This window comes from Macrotis lagotis, chromosome 7 (assembly GCF_037893015.1).
Source record: "Macrotis lagotis isolate mMagLag1 chromosome 7, bilby.v1.9.chrom.fasta, whole genome shotgun sequence".
Taxonomy (NCBI): Eukaryota; Metazoa; Chordata; class Mammalia; order Peramelemorphia; family Peramelidae; genus Macrotis; species Macrotis lagotis.
In genome coordinates, this window is record NC_133664.1 from 873,579 (window position 1) to 894,234 (window position 20,656).

Sequence of the window (20,656 nt, forward strand, 5' to 3'; positions counted from 1 at the left end):
CAGAAGGTTTGATCTTCAGATACAGGACTCAGGTGAAGCATGGAGATTGGAGGAGAGGGGGGAAATATGAGGGACTTAATGAGGATGAACTGCATGTATAGAAAAATGATACTGATAATATTCATATGAACCATCTCAGTTAATAGAGCAGGTGGAGGGAGCTTTTATAGTTGAAGCACAGGAGAAAGCTGAATTCGAAGATAAAATATGGTATAAAAATGGAGTCAATAGGAAAAAAAGGGAAATGGAATGGGAGAAAGAAAAAGGAGAGGGGGAAATAGTCCAAGATATTTCACATAATAAGATTTTTTTTTATTACAATGAGCTATTGCAATGATATGGAAGGGGGGAGGCATGGGGGAATGAGGGAACCTTTGCTCTCATCAGAGATGGCTAGGAGAGGAAACAGCAAATATACTCAATGGGGTATAGACATCTGGAGTAAGAAGGAGCGGGGAGCAGGGGGAAGGGGTGGGGATGTGAATAAAGGAGGAGAGGATGGACCATGGGGGGAGAGTGGTCAGATATAACAAATTTTCTTTTTTACTTCTTGCCAGGTGGATTCTGGGCCTAAAGGGTGGTATTGGGGCTCAGGGCCTCTTGGCCCCAGGACCAGGGATCTGTCTGCTGTGCCACTCAGCGACCCTACAGCAGAGTCAGAGTAAAAGGAGAGAGAAAATATAGTACATGGTAGTGGAGAAATAAGAAAGGAGAGAGTTGCGATCAGCCATGGCAACGTTGGAAAAATATGGAAGTAATTTTTGTGATGGACTTATCATAAAGAATGCGATCCACCCATGACAGAGTTGTTGGTGTTGGAACAAAGACTGAAGCACAATTTTTGTTATTATTATTTGGGGGAGGGTGCAGGGCAAGTGGGGCTGGGTGGCCTGCCTGGGCCCACATAGCAGAGTGATCTTTGGGTGTCTGGGGCCGGATTCGGACCCGGGTGCTCCTGGCTCAAAGGCCAATGCTCTGTCTGCCACTCAGCCACCCCTACTATTATTACTATTTTATTTTATTTTGGGTCTTTTTTTTTTCTTCTTCTTTTTGGTTTTTGCAGGGCAGTGGGGATCGGGTGGCTTGCATGTCACATGGCTGGGTGATTATTGGGTTTATGAGGCTGGATATGGACTCGGGTGCTCGTGGCTCCAGGGCTGATGCTTCCTCTATTGCGCCACCTGGTCATACCTACAATTATTACTATTTTTTTCATTTTAATTTTTTTTTCTCTCCCCTTTACTTTTTTCGCCCAAGCAAGTCTATCTATATTCATGGGGGGAGGGGTATTTTGTTTGCTTGTAAGCAAGAATATTTTATTAATGTAAAAAAAACATTTGTACAAAATGAGAACAAAAAATAAATTAAAAAAGATATTTTGGGGCATCTAGGTGGCACAGTGGATAGAGCACTGGCCCTGGAATCTCATCTGATCCTTACAATAACCCTGGAGGGTAAGGGTGGATGTCCTCCCCATTTCACAGATGAGAAAACTAAGGCTTGTCTAGAGACACACAGTTCCCCTTCTGATATGGAGAGATGCTGGATGTACCTAGAAGTGGCTATATTTTGATGATTTAAAAAGAATGGAAAGGGAGGGGAAGAGGAAAAAGAAGTTCCCTTGATGAACAAGTGAAAGTCTACACCAACAAGGAGGAAGGAGTGAAGGAAGCTGCTGACCCTTCCTCTGTATGAACTGGTCAAAGCCAGGAAGAATACACAGAGACACACACACACACACACACAGTTATGAACAGAAGGGCATTTCATTAAAGAGGGAAAGGGAAGAAGGGGGAGGGTGGAGATAACAAAGAGAGAAGAGGGATGGTAACAAAGAACTATAAACTGACAGGGTGCTCATCAGTTGGGGATTGGCTAAATGTCATATCAAGGTGGTGGAATACTACAGCGCTATAAGAAATAAAGGTCAGGAATTTTAGAGAAATCTGGGAAGACCTATAGAAACTGATGTAGATTGAATCAGTACCAGAACAACTAATACAATGGCCACAACATGTAAAGATAAGCAACTTTATAGAAACCTTAATCCGATAAGATCAGTCTTAAATCAGGAGGACTCCTGTTACCACACACACACACAGAGAAGCAAAGGACTCTGAATAAACAGAGACATGAAGATAAATCAAACATGGGTCAATGCAAAAGTGTCTTTTTGCTTGATGATATTAGTAAAAAAACAAAGTTGTTTTCTTTCTTCTTCGGGGGGGAGGGTAGTGGGAAGGAGAAGAGATGATTCTTTGTGGATGGAAAATAAAATTTAATTTTAAAAATGTTGTCTTTATTTCATTGAAAGAACATTGAACACACTGAGAACATTGTCACTCAGGGAACTGTTCTCTAGTTGACGAGAACTGCTGGGAAAACTGGAAAACCATGGTGCAGAAACCCGGCTGAGGTCAGCATCAAACACCATACACCAGATAAACAGGTTGAGCAGGACTATAACATAAAAGATCACACAAAGAAATTTAGAAAGTCAAATTACTTCTCTTCCAGAGCTACAATCAGGGAATAATTCTTATTGGAAAGAATTAAATAGATTTTATTAGTTCCATGAAACTGAATAATTCTTCCATAAACAAAACTGATGAAACAAGAAGCCAGTAATAGTAAAGGGGATGTGCATCATATCTCCAAATGTGGAAGTAGCCAAAGGATAGGAACAAACAATTCCCAGAACAGCAAGTAAGGAACAATCACTGGAAATATCACTCCCAATTTTAGCAGCAATAAAAGATTTTATTAACTGGGAGGAGTTGGGCAAGTCCCCTTCAGGTGAGCAAAGGTGGGTCCCCGAGGGGAGCTAAAGGATTCAGAGCCTGGTCCCAGGCAGTGTCTCCTGAAGCTCTGGTACACAGTCTGTGACAGCAAGTCCTTTCTAGCCTCTTGAACCTCATCAGACCATGGTCCAGAGGGATAAGACACATAAATTTTTGATTTGCTTATCTAGTTTATGATCTCATTTTAATTAAAAAGAAAAAATTTGATAACAATATTGCAAAATCATTGATATAATTTGCAGTTAGATGGCACAGGGAATAGATGACTACTAGTGAGCTGCTTCCCTGCATTTCTTCAGTGATAAAATGGAGATAATAAAGTGTCTAGTTCCCTGTGCTCACATTTGTAAGGCGCTAAGCATGATGCTCGTCAAACAGTAAGCACTATATAAATGCTAGCTGTTATTATCACTATGTCTACATCTTTGATTGTTCTCATTTTAAAACCTTATTCTGAGGAGAGGTCCATCCCCAGTCTTCTCCAGACTGCCAGCGGGGTCTGAATCACCAGATGGTGAAGCCCACCAGCCGACACACTGTGGAGAACCTTCCGGTGACCAGAAGCAACCTGGGACTATGATGAGATGACTGCCCAGCTGCTTAGAAAGGCACCTACATTGACCCTTTTCCATGGTTGGCTGGGAGGTGCAGAGGAATTACTGTTGGCCAAGGTGGTCTGGATCTTGGGCCTACTTGTCTGAACACAAGGCAGCCAAATGTGCCCAAACCAAGTCTGGGGTAAGTACCTTGATGCTCTGGCTCTACAGAGTGGATGGGCATTGGCAGTGGTCACTCTAACCCCCTCTCCTTCATCTACTCTGAGACTCAGGTTGTCCTCTCCATGGTCTCTAAACTTCTTAAACACCACTCTCTCCTCCTTCCTTGTCTATCCAGATGCTCCTCCCCACAGCTCTGTCCTTGGCCGCCTCCTATCTCATGGGCAGATTGACAAACATAAAAGACCTCGTCTCCTCCTGGGCTCCATTCTGATATCTCCAACACAGTTCACTCGTTCCTTTTGTATCTGGTGGCCCCCTCCCCTTCCCCACGTCTTTCAATGTCCATCACCTGGACTCCTCACTCCCTAAAAAGCCAAACTGGAGGTAAGCCCTTCACCACTGGGTCTCTGCTGTTATTCCCTTTTGTTTAGACTTCTCCAATAACTCTCCCCTCCTCACATCTCCCCTCTGGTCATGCATATACCCACACTCAATGAACTGATAATGAGGTAGCTAGGTGGAACCACTGTAGATAGAATGATTGGACTGGACTCAGAAGACCCAAGTTCAAGACCAGCCTCAGGCACTCCTTGTGATCCTGGACAAGTCATTTTACCTCTGCCTGCCTTGGTTTCCTCAACTGAAAAGTGGGAATAACAACATTATGAGATAAGACACTTTAACATAAGTGTCTGGTACACAATGGGCACTCAGTGAATGCTTCTTCCTTCTTCCCTCCCCTTTACTTCCAGAAGTAAACAGAAGCTCTTCTAATCTTGGCTCAGCTCTTCTGTCCACTCCACCCCCACACATGTCAAATTTACCACCCTTGGACCCTTGGACCATGCGGCTGCTAGCTGGTCCCCTCTGAGATTCCTGATCCCCCCCCCCACCATCAGCTATTTGCCCAATGAATGGGAGCTCTTTTGAGGGTCAGGCACCTCCCCTCAATTGAAGGAAGTACAAAAATCAATGCTTGCTGGCTGACCCAGTTCTTTTTTGGTTTTCCTTCACTTTAGAAGTGCCCTCTGACAAGAAGGTTCTATATCATTCTCTGGTTTTTGCTTAACTTTGAGTTCATTCAAAAATCTCATGCATGAGTGTTCCCTAAGTTAGAAGGGAAGAAAGGGACCATTTGGGTCACCCTCAAAAGTTCATTTACTCCCTGAATCTGAAGGGCTAGGAAGAACATAGGTAAAAGAATCCACTCTCTGCTGTATCCTTAAGACTGTTCAGCCAGGGGGCAGATAGGTGGTGCAGTGGATAGAGCACCAGCCCTGGAGTCCGGAATACCTGAGTTCATAACCTGCCTCAGACACTTATTAGCTAGCTGTGTGGCCTTGGGCAAGCCACTTAACCCATTGCCTTGCAAAAACCTAAAAAAAAAAAAAGATTGTCATGAAATTGATTTTTTGAACCCAAGGCTACAACTTTACATTTATCTCCACTGAACTGCGTCTTATTACACTTGGCTTACCTAGCTGACCTTCAAAGCTTTATATTCCTTGGCACCCTCTCACTGCCCCCCCCAGGACATTCTCCACAAGGAACATCAATATGCACTTTGGGCATACCTGATTGACACCTCTGGTCCTGGTTGAGACATGTACCATGTGTCTCTGCAGATCACAAAGGGTCCTTCTGTCCCCCACCTTTGTCAAAAGCCAGAAGGTTCAGGGCTTGGTCATGGGAGTCAATGGCCCTCCCTCCTGAGAAGAACCTCAGTAAATGGGAACCTCAAAGGAGACTTCATTGCCCCCAGGGTAACAATCAGTTCCAAAGGAACAGCTAATAAATAGAAAAGAAAAGGTCACAACATGAAAGAATGACTGGGAGGATCTCACACAGTCATCAACAGGGCAAGAATTCTTAACCAAGTGATGGACTGAGGAAGTCCCCAAAGACAGCATGTGTAACAAGAAAGTATAAAGGGGAACTATAGGGGAAAATGTCTTTGAGCACAAGTGCCACTGCTCCAGGAGAGGAGGAGAGCCACCAACCCTCTAGTCCTGAAGGAAAAGAAGCCAGGAAATGATGCTCTGAAGAGGTGAACTAAGACCATCTTTCTGAAAAAACATTCAGAAAGAGACTAGGGAGCAAAGAAGGGGGAGGGGCCCTAGCACTGAGGAAGGGTCCATCCTCTGCCAGGTACCACACCAAGTGAGACCACTTGGCCATTTTCAAGAATGGGGGAGAGAGGGGTGGCTAGGTGGCGTAGTAGATAAAGCACCATCCTGGGAGTCAGGAGTACCTGGGTTCAAATGCGGCCTCAGACACTTAATAATTACCTAGCTGTGTGGCCTTGGGCAAGCCACTTAACCCCATTTGCCTTGCAAAAACCTAAAAAAAAAAAACACACAAAGAATGGGGGAGAGGACAGAGGGACAGATCTCACTCTCCAGCACTATCTGCTGGAGATGAAAGGAAGCCAACAGAAACATGAACAAGCAGGGCAGCTTCAAAAGTCATGGGTTTAATTTTTAATAGGCCTTCCCAAAAAACACTGCAGACTGTCCCCATGAACCCTCTCTTGCTCAATCTCAAGGTGATTGGAAACAGACAGCCAAAGGACAGAGCCTGGCAAGAGAATGCTGAGTTAAGGGCAGCATCTGAAGGCCGGCATCACAGGAGTTGGAAGGGCTGGGAGCAGAAGGTTTTCAAAGCTCGGCTGGGAAGCTCTATCTTCATCTGGAGGCACAGGGATTTAGTGGAGATTACTGAGGGCACCATCACGAGTCATGCTGGAGGTGCCATCTAAGTGGTTTACAGAGAAAGTCATTGGTTCTAAGTCTCCTCTACTTAGCATTTGTCCAGAATCAATGGCCACCAAATCTGCCTGGCAGACCCTGATCCATCTTCCTTTTAAGAAGCTTTTACAATCTCACAAGCTCATGCTCACTCTGTCTCTCTGTCTCTCTCCCCACTCCCTATATAAAATTTTGACCTGTACTTAAGTAGCTATTCTCTTTGGCCAAACCATAAACTCTGGGAGAACAGGGAACTTCTCTTCTGCCTCACCCATGGAGAAAGCTCCCAAAATATAGAAACATTAGGAAAAAATCTAACAAAAGTGGTCATTCACTTCCTGAAGTTCTTCAGAAAACCCAGAAGTCACTTTCAGTATCTTCTCATCATTAACTTCTCCAACATGAAGAGGTTTTCTTCAAGCACATGTATTCAAGATGACTGTGCATGTCCATCTAATTCAAATGTGTTTGCCTCTTTTATCGAGTTTCTTACCATTTTCTAACATTGCCATTACAAAGACAGTACTTCAGCTACGTTGCTGGTTAAACTGAGAGGCTGTATGCATGACCGCAGAAGGGGATGCCCTTGGATTCAGTAAGAACCGAGTTCAAGGCTCATCTCTGACCCACAGGACACATTCCCTTCACCTCGTCTCTCCTCAGTCTGCTCTCTTGGACTCAAGCTTTCAAATCTGAATGAGTGGAAAGGAACCCCAAGTACTTTTGATGAAAAGTGGGATCCCTTTCCCAGTGCTATTTGAAGGAATCCTGCATGTGGATACAGGACAGGCCCTCACCCCCATGGACTCCCGGCAGACTGGTGCCTGGAACTCAGCTCCAGAAGGTGACCCTTCCCATGGAGTCTCACCAAAGGGAGGAGGCAGCTGATAGACACTCCAGTCTAGAAGGACCCTCAATGAAGTTCAGCCCCTAAACCCTGTGGGTTCCAGCACTTTCCTGTCAATTCTTGGGGCCTAGATCATAACTGGGCCATTTTTTAAAATATTGAAAACTCTATTTTGGTATAACTGGCTTCTTTGGTCAGCCTTTGGATTATATCTTATGTATTTTAAAACTTGGTTCTGAGACGGTGTCCATAGCCTTCTACAGTCTACCCCAGGCATTTCTTCCCTCTTTTCTCAATCTTATCATCTGAGAAGCTGTCCTTGCTGTGAAAACTCAAATTGTGATTGTGTTTCATTTATCAAAACAAGTGAATAAAAAGAAAAATACCTTCCAAATTTCAAAGAAGCCATTTTCCAAATGTGCTGTAATATGAGAGCTGCCAGCAAGGCAGCAAGACAAGAACAAAGGGGTGAGAGGAGGAGGAGGAGGAGGAGGAGGAGGAGGAGGAGGAGGAGAACACAAGAAGAGAGGAGAGATACACCCTAATCCCGATGGGAATCAGGGAAAAGGAAAGGCATAGCTACCTCCATAGGCCCCAAAGCTACCAGGCAGGCTCTACAAAATTAGGAACAATTATAAGGATAAAAGGAAGATGAGAGACCCAGAAAAGCAGGCTCCAAGAGCCTGGAGGTGCAATTTGCTGATTATCAATTAAGTGACCTGGGTAAATGCCTAACCCAATTAAACCATTAATTGTGCCATTACTAGTTTCCTTTAAATAGGATGGAAAGAAAGAAAGCCAACCCAGCCCAAAGCCTGCCTGGCTAGTTGGGGGGGATTGTTCCTTTGATTCTCCCTAAGAGAGCTCCCAAGTGCCCTTCACTTGAGTTCTATCAATAGTCTGATTGCCCAGGGAAGATCCTTTTCTCTGGGCACTTGGAGCAGATGGCCACATTATCTACTTTGTTCTTAGATTTAAGGGGTATGGGGGAGTATGGATAGTTTTTGACAAAATTACTTTTTTCAAATGGCAGAATCTCCTTCTAAGTCAAATAAATTGAAACATGGTGCAGAGGCCAAGATGTGAAGTTGAATCAATAATCATCATCCCATCAATTTATACCCTCCCTTTTAAATAAAACATAATAGATGAAATCAAAATAAAATTGGATCACTTGTTAGAAACAGCAACTGAGGACTGAAGAAAGTTTACATTTTCTTTCAACTGAGATATGCACATCCAATTCTAAGTTTTGCACATTTCAAACTCCCCAGGTATTGCCGTCCCTCACAACAAACCCTTGGCAAATCCAGATTGGGCCAGCTAATGTCAAAAATGCCCCTGGTCCATGAGATGATTCCAGCATCTTCACGATTAGCTCCGAAAGCACCAAGGCCGGAGCCGCCCTGGCAGCCGACCGCCTGGGCCAGCTGAATTCAAATTAACCCCATTTTTACATGCTAATTAAACCAGCTATTTTCTTCTCTGTGTAGTTGGGCTCCCTGAATAGCAGAGTCTACAAAGGCTTCCCAACAGCTAGGCTCTCCCACAGTCATGTCTTCATTTACTCCTATTATGAGTGCACAATACACTAAGTGAGGAGGGATTTTTCACAGTCAATTACCCGGGCGGCCGGGCAGGCGGCGCTTTCTGTTCCAAGATGCTGCAATAATGCCAGCCCCCGGCCCCCGCCTGCAGCCCTGCAGCGGCCGCCATTCCTGCATCCCGGCTGGGGGAGGGCCAGGCTGGGCCAGGGTTGCCCAGGCAACACATTTTTCTCCTGGCTTAGCCTAAACCTGTGCAGAATTTCATTAGAGGTCACTCCTAACATCCAACCCAGGCAAACAAATATCTCAGCATCCATCATTTTGAATTCAATGCAGAAAGGCAGAGCCCAGGTGAAGCCCCAAGAAAAGAGGCCTGAGATGGAGGTCCCTCCCCAGGCTGGTGAGTGGAGGTCCATCCCCGGCCCCAGCAGAAACTTCAAAGCCACTCATTTTTTTGGTACAACCATAAACTGGGGGGCGGGGGAGGCTTAGAATTACAATATTAAATGCAAAATCCCTGTCAATTGACCTACAAGTAATTATGCACCTGCAAGGTAACAGGCCCATGCTTAGCTCTGGGGATACAAGGCAGGGGGAGGGAGATCTAAGCACCAAACAAATCAAAAGAGAACAACCTGTGTTCATCAGGACAGACTACCCCAAAAGGAGGAAGGAGTCAAAGGAAGAAGAGGAGGAGAAGGTATTCCAAGCTTGGGCACAGCCAGTACAAAGGCACAGAGAGTTGAGAGATGGAGGGTCTCTTGAGACGAACAGAAAGGTGGATCAAAGTGTGTAAGCAATGAGACTGGACAAGTAAGAGAAGGGATCCCTGGATTCCAGAGGCAGCAGAAAGCCACTAGCATTTGCTGGGTAGGCTGATCCACCATCAGATCAGCTTTTTAGCAGTGGTGCAGAGGATGGCTGGAGTACCCAGCTGGAGACCAGTGCAGAGGCTGGAGAGCCAGGGGAGAGCAGGGGCTGGGTAGGGAGGAAGAAAGCTTCAAGAGAAACCAAGGAGAGGGAACCTCAAGATGTAGCAGGTACTCAGATCCATTCATCCAAGGCTACTCCGACACCAAGGCCAGACCAGGCAAGGCTGAGTGTGGGGAGGAGGAAGACAGAGAGGAATTCTGTTCAGAAACGTCCAATTTGAGAAATCTCTGATCTGTTCTGTTTTTCTGAATACATCCAATAGGTGATTGGGGTCACTGGACTAGCTGAAGGGGAAAGATGGGTTGGACACACAGAAGATAATGCTTATTTGACCACATGAGGGCTTCCAAGAAGCCTGGAGGAAGAGGATGAGTCCACGTGAGCAGCCACAGGGCAAGGGGGTACTAGGAATGGCAGGAAAAGAACCAAAAGAAACCTCATCTGAAGAGAGAGGACAGGTGTGCACCATGATGTATGGCAACTAAGAGTTGTGTGGAGAGGGCCGCTGCTGTCAGGGGACAAGGCCAGAAGGCAGAAGGTCAAAGGGCACGAGAGGAGGCAGAGCCAGAGAGAGAGGGACAGTATGTACAGAGGGAAGAATCCTTCAGTCATGCTCCATAACTCTGCAATCCTGAGCTCTATTCCCAGGACCATCAGACTGAAAGCACTTGGAGGGGGCCAGGCTCAAGCCCAAGGGGTGGCATATGATAGACTCTCAGAGCATTATCTCTGAAGAGTCTGATTTGCTCATTTTTAATACATGTGTATGTTTCAGTGATAAAATGAGAAACAGTGACACCCCCCCACAGCCATCTGCTTGGTAGGTACAAGTCATATCCCACACTTAAAGCTTTGGATGAAAATTCCATCAGAATAATGACCAAGTACTACAAAATCCTAAATCAAAGAAAAATAGAACTACTTATCACCTGCTACATTTATTAAAACAAGAAAACAGAGATCAATATACCTTAGATAGCATTTTTTAAAAGAAGTTGAAGCTAAAGGCAGTTTCTTAGCCATATCTGGTCAATTTAGATTTATAGGAAAATTCCAGAAATAGAAATGAGCCCAAACTGTCTATTTCTTAAGATTTGTTTTTATGCATTTCATTTGCATTCCCCAAAACACCAAACTCACCTTAGTAAAAAGTCTTAGAAAATGGCATTATTTTCAATACATTTTTATTTACAAGTAATTTTAGCCACATGGAATAAGCTGATCCTTAGGTTATTAATATAAAGAAATTTTCAGGAAAACGAATGGAGAAGTAGAATTTACTATTCTCCATATTTTTCCCCTCTGGGAGACAAGCACTCACAAATGCTGATTATGTAAGGTAGGAAGCTTCAACCTCAGAATTTTGAAGGGTCCCAAATTCACGGTTACTCCTCAAAACACTGAAATCTTCTAGGTCTCGGATCCTTTTCAACATTAAAGACTATTCTGCAATTCAGCAGAAGACAGGGCCAAAGGCAGGAGGTTCCAGGAGAGCCCAGGACCTGGTCTGTTCCCCAGTCCACATTCAGCTATTCAATCCAAGTAAGACAAGTTAGAGAAGTGAGTTTTGGGGGGAAATTTCCAAAGCAGATTTCTGTGAACAAGGTCTGACGTTCAAGATGTAGAAAGAACTGATCCAATGCAGAAGAATGTTGTTCTCCAGGGGATAAGTGGTCACAGAACAAGCAGAGGCTGTTTCCAACATGAAAGCTGTGGACTACCTCTAGATACTCTAAATCACTGAAGAGAAGAGAAATATAGATGAAGACATTTCTGGGATCAGCAAAGATGACAGAGAGGAGCACACGGCCAGAACCAGGTCACAGAAACCAACAGTAAACTCAGCCCATAACTCTAAGAGATCCAAGGAGGGAAAAGACCCCAACGTGCAAAATACAGATAAGAGTTCTGTTAGGGCAGGAGAGTACCCATCAACTGGGGAATGGTGGAAGGAAAGTAACTGGAGGAAAAGAAGAAAGAAAACTGGAGAAGAGCCCGATGATCTGATGCAGAGCTCATTGCAAGAACTTACCCTTGGTGCTAACAAAGACCCTAACTTACTAAAGACCATCTCACCCAGTGACTCAACATCAGCAAAAAACTGTTCAGGGTTCAGTCACTCCTCGCTGCTGAAAACAAATTGTCCCATCCACATTTATGGAAAGCATCAGACTAGGAAAGATGACTTTTGGGTAAAGTTTAGGCTATGAACTAACTCCCACTAAGGTCTGAAATCAAAGGAGTCAGCAACCAGTTTTCCAAATGCTTGTGGTAATTGTATGGGGTACCAAAAGCCCTGCGGGACCAATAGCCACTCCCTCTCCCTGTCCAGAGGGAGCACCAAGGAGATAGAGGCAGAGCAGAGGAGCCAAGGCTCAGGGTCCAGCCGTCCCCCTTTCCCCCCACACACACAAAGAGCCCCAGTTTGCTCTCTTGAGTTTGCTATTCCTGATGGAGACAATGGTGCTCATTTTAGAAACTCTTCTGCCAGCGACATGGCAGCTATTTCAGAGGATAGAAAGGAGAAGATAGCAAAATTGTGTGCAAAGAATAGTAGATTTGAGGGTCCCCCCTCTAAAGAGATGCTAGGAGAGAGGGGTGGAGGTCAGCCCTAGGGGAATGTCAACTTGATGAGATGGCATCTCCTCTGATGGTCAACAGAGGGCTCTGGGCCAGATGAGCAGAGAGGCCAGTCCCTCAAAGAGCAGATCACACTGGGAGACTGTCCAAAAGCCCCAAGAGTTATGACCCAATGGAGCCAGAACAGGGCTCAGGTGCTCATATGGCCCACTCTCAGATGGTTTAAGAGGGCTCGTTCCTTTACCCTGAGGAAAGCCTGGTGGGGATGAACAATATGTCTAACAGAAACTTCTTCAATATTTCTCTGGCTCTTTATAAAATGTGAAGCTTCCTGTCTGGTGTTCGTGGGCCCCTCTTCTACCTGAAGGCCTAGGGTTCCCAGGAATATGCTACTTGTGCCATCTTTTAGCTCCCCCCATTTTCACTGAGAGGCCCCATTCCTGGAACCCTGCCCCACCTTCTATGAGGACCTTTCTACAGCCCTCCCAAATCTAATGGCTTTCCGAGGACCCCCAATCTCTCCTCATCTGCAATTTGACCATGGGCAGGGACTGCTTTTGCCCTTCTCGATCTCCAGCCCAGCACAGGCCCAGATATACTATAGGGGATTAATGTATGCTTGTGGCAGACCGCTGACAGATATGGTAGGAGGGATATAAAGGATTTAGTGACATACAGTGCTCTTCTTTCCACATCCTGAGGGAGAATGCCCCAACTGGGGAAGGGGGGGGGGGGTCTCCCTTTTCTTGTTAGGGCTTCAGAGCAAAAAGCAAGGGGACCCACCACTGCTCCCAATGAGGGGCTGGCCAGAACTGTTCAAACCCCTGAAGAATGAGATGCTGAAGAGGTTTTTGGAGCCCAAAGGCAAGTGATGGCATCTCATCACCTTGCCGAGGAAGCCCGTTGCCCTGCCACTCTCTCTCCAGGTTTCAGACACACAATATTAGCACAAAGTAACTACCCAAAGAAAGGAGGTGAACTAGGCATCTTGAGAGAAAAGAAGAAACAGATCCCTGATTCACTAAGAACGGATAGAGAGGATTTTTGTGTTGATGGCTTAACTGAAAAGCTGGATGGCCAGGTTGGAAATCCAACCTTCCCCCATGAAGATTCCCCCCAACCCCCAAAATCAAAGCTCCCATGAATCCTACAATTTCAGAATTTTAAGTATCTTAGACTCATGTCTAACATGTTAAAGCTTCCACTAATTAGCAAGGTGAGGGAATTCCCTGCATTGAATTACTGCAAATCCATCGATTATTGCCTTTCAGCAGGATCCATAGCCTCCTAATACTCTTAAAGTGGCGCCAATTGGGAGCCTTATTAGCACTCACCATAGGGCAATGCCTAGATTCCATTCACACAACTTCAAGGTGAAAATAGATATATACAAATAATTTCATCATCAAGAACATAATATTTACATTTATCTTAGAATTTAGAAAAAAATTACTCATTTAGACAAAAATCACTTAAAAGAAAAAAAGAAAATTAGACAAAAAGACAATTTTTCCCTTATAAGGAAAAGCCAGTGTGTAAGAAACTATAAAAATAAATAATATCCTTTTTCTTGGATTCTTTGCCCTGCTCTCCCCCCCAGGTCTCAGCCCCTCACACCACAGCCAGATAGGACTAGTCAGAGTAACTACCCACTTTGAAAGATAATTTCAGAAGGTCACCTTTCTAGAGCCTCAAAAGTTCTTGCTGCAAAGAGCAACAGTGTTCCACCTAAGCATATGCTGGGCCTGGACACACACAAAGTGGGCAGCATGGTACTCTGGAGAGAATGAGAGCTAAGAGAGGAAAGATGAGGACCCAGATGAACAGGGCTACCAAATGGCTCTTCCTGGGGTGGCAAAGAAGTGGAAATGAAAGGGTCAGCCAATATACATGGAAGGGCAGGACAAGCTGCGGGTCTGACTTTCCTGACCCCATTTGAGGAGGGTCCAAGCTGCCCTCAGGTAGCCTTCCTGACTCCAGGCTTACCCCTCTCTCCCCTGCCCTTGGAATGGATGGCTACTGTGCTAGAAGAAATGATAAGCAGGCTTCTGAAAACCTCTGGAAGACTTCCATGAACTGATGCAAAGCCGAACACAGAGCCCTGGACAATGAAACTGTGAAGGACCTTGGAACTGAGGAGCACACTGCCCACCCCCAAGTTCAGATAGGAAGGAGGCAGAGGGAAGGCTGAAGCATATTTTTTCTCCTCTCTGACCTCTTTCCCTCCCTTCCTCCCTCTTTTTTCCTCCTCTCTTCCTGACATGACTAACTTGGGAATTTATTTTGTACAACCTCTACATATCTGCAACAGGGTATGGGGGAGTGGGGAGGAGAGGGGGAGAGGAAGGAAGAGAATTCATAACTGAAAATAAAACAGAATTTCAAAAATAACCAAGAACACTCAAGAGAGACCCTATAGAAAAAGGAAGGGCAACACTGCTTGCTGCTCAGGTCACAAAGGAAGAAGACTGAGAAAAGGCTCTGGGATTTAGCAAGAGTGAAGTCGCTGCTCAGAAACCCAGTCTGAAGTGGGGCAAGAGAGAGAAGAGGGAGAGGAAGAGGAGTGGGGAAGAAGGAGAGAGGGCTGGGGCTATCTGAAGAGGCAGCTCTGAACAGACACTCTCCGGGTCTTTGGCTTGGTACTCTGTCCATCATCCTCTCCCTCACAAGAGGGAAGCTCCCAGAGGGCAGGGGTGACCTTTCTTTTCCAGTCTGAATTCTTAGCATCTGCATTCCTCTCCTCCACAAAAGGCATTTGATAGATGCTCAGCTGACTCATGACTGGAGGAGATAGCGAAGACAGTGGGAGGGGAGCTGGGGCAAAGTGAAAGGTCCAGCGCACACCCCAGCACAGCCTGGAGAGCTGGACTAGGGGGAAGAAAAGAGGCCAAGGGAGTCAGGGCTCCATTGAAATGGTAAGCCAGGAACAAGGGGAGGGGGCTGGGTGGGTGCCTGAGCAATGACAGGAGCAGAGGTGAGTCCCTGTAGAAAATGCAAGAGGGAGGAATTTGGGCAGATTCAGGAATGCCAGGGCACATCCCATAAGCACTGAGTCCAGTCCACTCAGTCAAATTGTAGGGAAAACCCTGATGGCTTCCAATAGTCTGAATAAGCCTCTGCCTCCAACCACTGGTCCACAATTGGCCTGGGAATGAGCCTAGAGGGTACAGGGCCTACCCTAATGAGCCCCCATCAGTCTGATTGCTGCCTTGTCCCAGCTGCTCTTCATCCAAGGCAGACCCACAGAAGGCCCTCTTCTTCTTCCATCATACTATTCACTTGGTGACCTCACCTTGAATGGCTTCCATCATCATCATCATCATCATCATCTCTCTGCAGATCTAATGACCCACATCACCAATCCCCTTTTTGGGCAATTCAGTTTCCTCAACACATCCAAACACCCTTCATTCTCATTCTTCCCACTTATTGCCAAGGGTACCAGAAGGGTTGGCCTATCAAAGTCCAAACCAGGTCCAGGGATAAAGGGCAGCATAGACAGAATGGTCTTCATTGCCTCCTGCCTAGACTGCTGCAATAGCCCCGCTCTGGTGGGTCTCTCCACTTACCAGCATATGCTGACCACATCCCCATGCAATAAACTGCAGTGGCCCCTACTGCCTTCAGGAGCCAATGTAAAATTCTGCGTCCTTCCTATCCTGAGCTCCTGTGAACTCTCCCCTTCATGAACTGGACTAAATTAATCCCTGGACTGTCTCTGAAATGCTCTCCCTTCAACCCCTATTGCTGGGGACTTCCATCTGATACAACTGTCTTTTCCCTCTTATGCTGGGGATCCCTCCTTTGGGGGTCTCAGGCAGCCTTTGGAGCCCTTCTCAGAAGTAGAATGTCTGTTAGGGCTGAGCTCCTTCACATTGGCCACAGGGAGGCTTCAGGGAATTTATCAGCATGTGTTTTTACCAGCCTCTAATGGCATTGGGATGCTTCTTTCAGGTATTGAATGTTAAGGCACTAAGTGACTGGGCCCCTGGATCACACCCTCTGGTGCTTGTCTTTGGAGGTCCATAGCCCTGTCCTTTCTGATTCCACTGCGGACACCTATGATGTCCAAATGGGGGTTCCTCTATGACATTTCAGGGCACCGTCCGGAAGTAAAACTATCTTGACACAGAGGAAAGGAGTCTTGGGAATCTTCTGTCCACAGGTCAGTAGCAGGGTCAAAGCCAACCCCACTTTATAATGGGTTGTGCTCACATAAGAGCATAAAGATGAGAAAACAACACTGCACACTGCCGGAGGAGCTTGGAACTGACTGAGACTGATTGGATGGAAGTCTGACCAAGGGAGCCAGCAGCCTCACAATCCAGAGAAATGATATGGAAGAAGAGGAGAGGAGAAGAAGAGAAAGGAAGGAGAAGGGAAAGAAGAAAAGCCTGCAGAAAGCTCAGCCCAAGAGCCAACAGAGCCAGCTCATCTCCAAAGCTATGGACATGCCATCATTGTACCTGACTGACATAGAGAAGACAAAGGGTCCTGCCCAGTAACATTGCTGGTAGATAGAAGAGCTCCTGGACTCAGCATCCACTAGGCTTTACAAAGAGCTGGCTCTTCCAAACCCCCTCCCATCCCTCAGCAGCTCTCTCCAGCCAAAACCCAGCAAGGTTCTCTAGGCAGTGTGGTCTGGTGTGAAGTGAGGCTCTGGGGCCCAGACAGTGTTACTTCTTTCCAGGCTGGGAGTCTTGTGATCAAGACCAACCAAAGGATGAATTGTGGGCTAGGGTTAGGGTTAGGGTTAGAGTCGGTGAGGAGCCATGCTGGCAGGGCCAACTGAGGACCAGATGATGTGCAGAAGGCTGCTGCAGCCACTCAGTGAAAAGATGTGGAACCTAGAGACAGCCAGCCATGCTCCCAGTCTACCAGCTACCCTAGGAAAAGCCATTTCATTTGCCAGGATTTTTCCTAATTTGGACGTGACAACCAAAGAAAGCATAATGGATATCCTTTCAAATAACTTAATTGCTCAAAGTGAAAAGATAATGTCCCAGCCCCATCAACAGGAAAAGTTCTTTGAGCTCATTTCCCAGTGAAACAGAGTGGACATACCCATCCTTTGTCTGGTCCACCACACTTCCTAGGAGCTCCACAGTCTCGGGGTTGGGCTGACAATCTCCAAAAATATTCAGGTACCGGTTGACAAAGTCATTTGGAGACATGAAAAATTCGCCATTTTTTTCAACACTTGCATACTGTTAAAAAAAAAACACTTGATGTATTTGACTTGATCTCAAAAGGAATGATTGCATCTGTAAAGGGAAAAATGAGAAACTCCTCAAAGCATCCCAGCCCCAGAAGAGGCATCAATGGTCCCATGCCTTTCTTTGTACACAGAGGAGAAACAGGCTCGTATGTCCATCAAGCTCACTGCTGGTCAAAGTTCAGCAGAAAAGCAAATGGAGGAAAGCTGAGGTATTGAGATAAAAAAGATGACAAAGTGGTGCTGCATCCACTAGAGCCATGAGCCACCCAGGACAGGCTCCCCTGGGTTGGGGGTGGGTGGATACCTACTGTGTGCCAAAGACAACCTTACTGGAAAGTATGGCCAAGGTGACATCCCCCCTGCCTCCCTGCCCCCTGCTCCAGCTCTACCAACCCCGGAAGAATCAGAAAACCTGCAGTGCTGAGTCTCTTAGGAAGGAGGACAGCTTCCAAGTCCACTGGGGGAGCCCTTGGAGAGGGCTGGGAAATCTAAGGGTCCTTTTCCCAGCAGTCCCCTCCACCAACCCAATTCCCCAAAGAAGTGCTGTGTGAGCAGACACTCAGGAAACATAGAGGAACCCTGAGCTCTCCCACACCTTCTGCTCATGATTCCAATCTCTAGCCTTAAGGATAAAAGAACACAGGTTTGTGCTGGTCAGTTCAAGACAAGCTAAATCATTCAAGGAAAAATCTCTATTTAAAAGCATCAGTTTTCTGTTCCTGTTTAAGACTCATGTGAGAAGCCCATAGCCCAGGCTGCCAGCAGTGCCACCACCAGCTAGTCATGCTCCCAAACACCTGAAATCCAATCTTCAGATTTGCCCAATTCCATTTAGAAAATGATTGTTAAACCCCCAACCCTCCTATCTAACCTTCTAGGAGCCACCCAGAGGAACTCCAAGACTGAAGTGCTCAGACAAAACTCTCAGAAGACAAAAAAACATATCCTGCTTGGTATGGGGAGGAGAGATGAGGCTTTCTGGAAAAACCCAGCAGTTGCTGGATTGTTTTTGTTGTGTCCTGTTTTTCCTGTATATAATGACCCAGGCCAAGTTGTACTGACTTCCTTGCAAAGCAAAATATTGAGGGGATCAATAATAACATGCACAATATATCCAGAGCCAGCCTTCTGACCATTAACCCCACAGAAGACAGGCAGGAGGGGCAGAATCTAGTTCTGAGACCAATTCTGTGGTCTGGTCATGCCAGGTTGCCATGAGACTCCAAGTGTCTTCTTGGCCTCTTCAGTTTCCAATCTACTTCCCAAGACCTAGATGGGAGATGTGGTCAGCCCTGGCCCTGGCCCTGGCCCTGGCCCTGCCCCTCCTCCTCCCAGGTCAGCCAGGAAGGCCTCCATTCTGTGACTGGAAGCTTGCCTCTTCTATGGGGTGAAAGCTAAGACTTTCTAGTGGAAGGCCCCTCTGGCAGTCCTGGTCACATCAGCACCTACCTTCCCTCCTCCATTCTTGCATGGGGTGGGATGGGGAGGGGAGGTGTTAATGACTAAAAACATAAGGCCCTCACAAACAAAGGCTTTTCAGAACAAAGGAACAGACAGGATGATGAGAATATTAACAACTGCCACTGGAAAACATCTCCCAAAGTCAATCACAGATCACCCAAGCCCCTTCCCTGCCACAATGCCTGGCCCAGGTCAACTTGAGTTCACTCCTCTCTGGGGGTGGGAGGCATCAGAGTCCCATTCCCCACAGACTCTTTGGCTTATCTGTGCTTACCAAAGCAGGTGCTCCAGCTCTTCCCACTCTGAAGCTCCCCATTATCTGCTTCTCTCTCTTGTGCCCTGGCTCTCAAGCTCTCCACACTTCCTTCCCTATTCCTGACAAGCACACGCTGACTTCTTCCCACTGTAAGTAACTTCCCTTGAGCCCAATGATCTCTACTACAAAGTCTCTTTACAGTGCTCTCTCTCCTCACTGTCAGACTCTCAAGAGAAAGTTCAAACATTTATTAGATGTTTACTGGACACTAGCCAAATGAGGGGAGAAAACCTCTCCTCTAAGCTCTCTGGGCAGTCTAGTAGGTTTGAAGGCAGTCTGGCTGGCCAGGGTGATTGCTCAGTGGAGGTTCCAGGACGAAGCTGGGGGGGTGGAGGTGGGGAGCAGGCATGGAAGAGACTGACAGGGGGCTCTAGGCTGGGCCAGGCTGTCTACATACCATTCAGGATCTCTAATTCTTCATATTCCCCTCCTCAATGCTTGGAGCTGTCCAAGTGATGGTCACCATGAATCTCCCAGTGGCTGCATGCATTCTGTGTCTCTGCGAAACCCAATATAGCCAACCTCCCCATCTTCAGTCTTTCCTTCTCCCTCTCTCCAGGAGACTTTAGTGGATCATCACACCTATCCTACTTCCTTGTCTGGGGTGCATCTAAAGGCTCCATCCTGGGTCTGATTCACTAGCTATCTTCCCCTCCACCCCATACTCTCTCTGAGCTATTCAACTCAGATGCATCAATCACACCTACAGATCTTTGTAATAGGTCTCTAATGACTTTTCAAACTCTGTTCAAGGGCCACCTCCTCCAAGAAGCCCTTCCATTCCCCTCTAGCACCCTCAAATTCCAAATTACATGCCTGAATAGCTGGCATTTTCCCTGAATGGATGATAAAATACTTGATAACAAGGTCCTCTTTATTTTGGGTGAGAAGGAAAAAGAAAAAGGAAACCAAGAAGGAAAACAGATGCAAAGGTCTCCCACCTGAACTTGCTAAGGATTCTAACCAGACTGTGGACAGGTACCGTGTGGGAGTGGATGCACCCTTATGAGCACGAATGACAAAATCACTTCCTGACTTAAAAACCTAGAAGAGTCTTCCTCAACCCAGACGGAACCAGAGCAGTTACGAATCTCTTTGCTTCTCTTTCCTCAATCATGTGAATCATCTCCATTTCCTTCTGCTCATGCCCACACCCATATCTGACGGGCATTCCTATCTGCAGACTTTCCCTGACTCTTTCCCAGGACCTGCAATGTTCAACTTCTTAGTTCCTGGATTCCTTCCAGCTCCCATTCCAATCCCACCTCCACCTGGAGAAAGTCCTTCCCTGTCCCCTCCCTCCTCCAGGGAAAGCACCTCTCCCTCAAAGACTGTCATCCATCCACCAGCTCAATGAGGGGCCCTGTTTGATCCATGAGCCTCTAGAGGGTAAGGCTGGCTTTTACTTATCACTTTGTCTCCACTGCTCAACACTTTATCTGGCACAGAAAATGTTTAATAAATGAGGGTGACTGACTGATTAGTCT

The 20,656-nt window shown here is 46.3% G+C and overlaps 1 protein-coding gene across 1 annotated transcript in view; it reads right to left on the reverse strand.

The window, feature by feature from the left end:
- The window catches only part of SLC25A13 (solute carrier family 25 member 13), an 82,554-nt gene that overhangs the window by 36,435 nt on the left and 25,463 nt on the right, over positions 1-20,656 (reverse strand). The window contains exon 3 of the mRNA XM_074195359.1: positions 17,239-17,381. Coding sequence (XP_074051460.1) covers positions 17,239-17,381 — 143 coding nt within the window. The remainder of the gene's footprint in view (positions 1-17,238; positions 17,382-20,656) is intronic.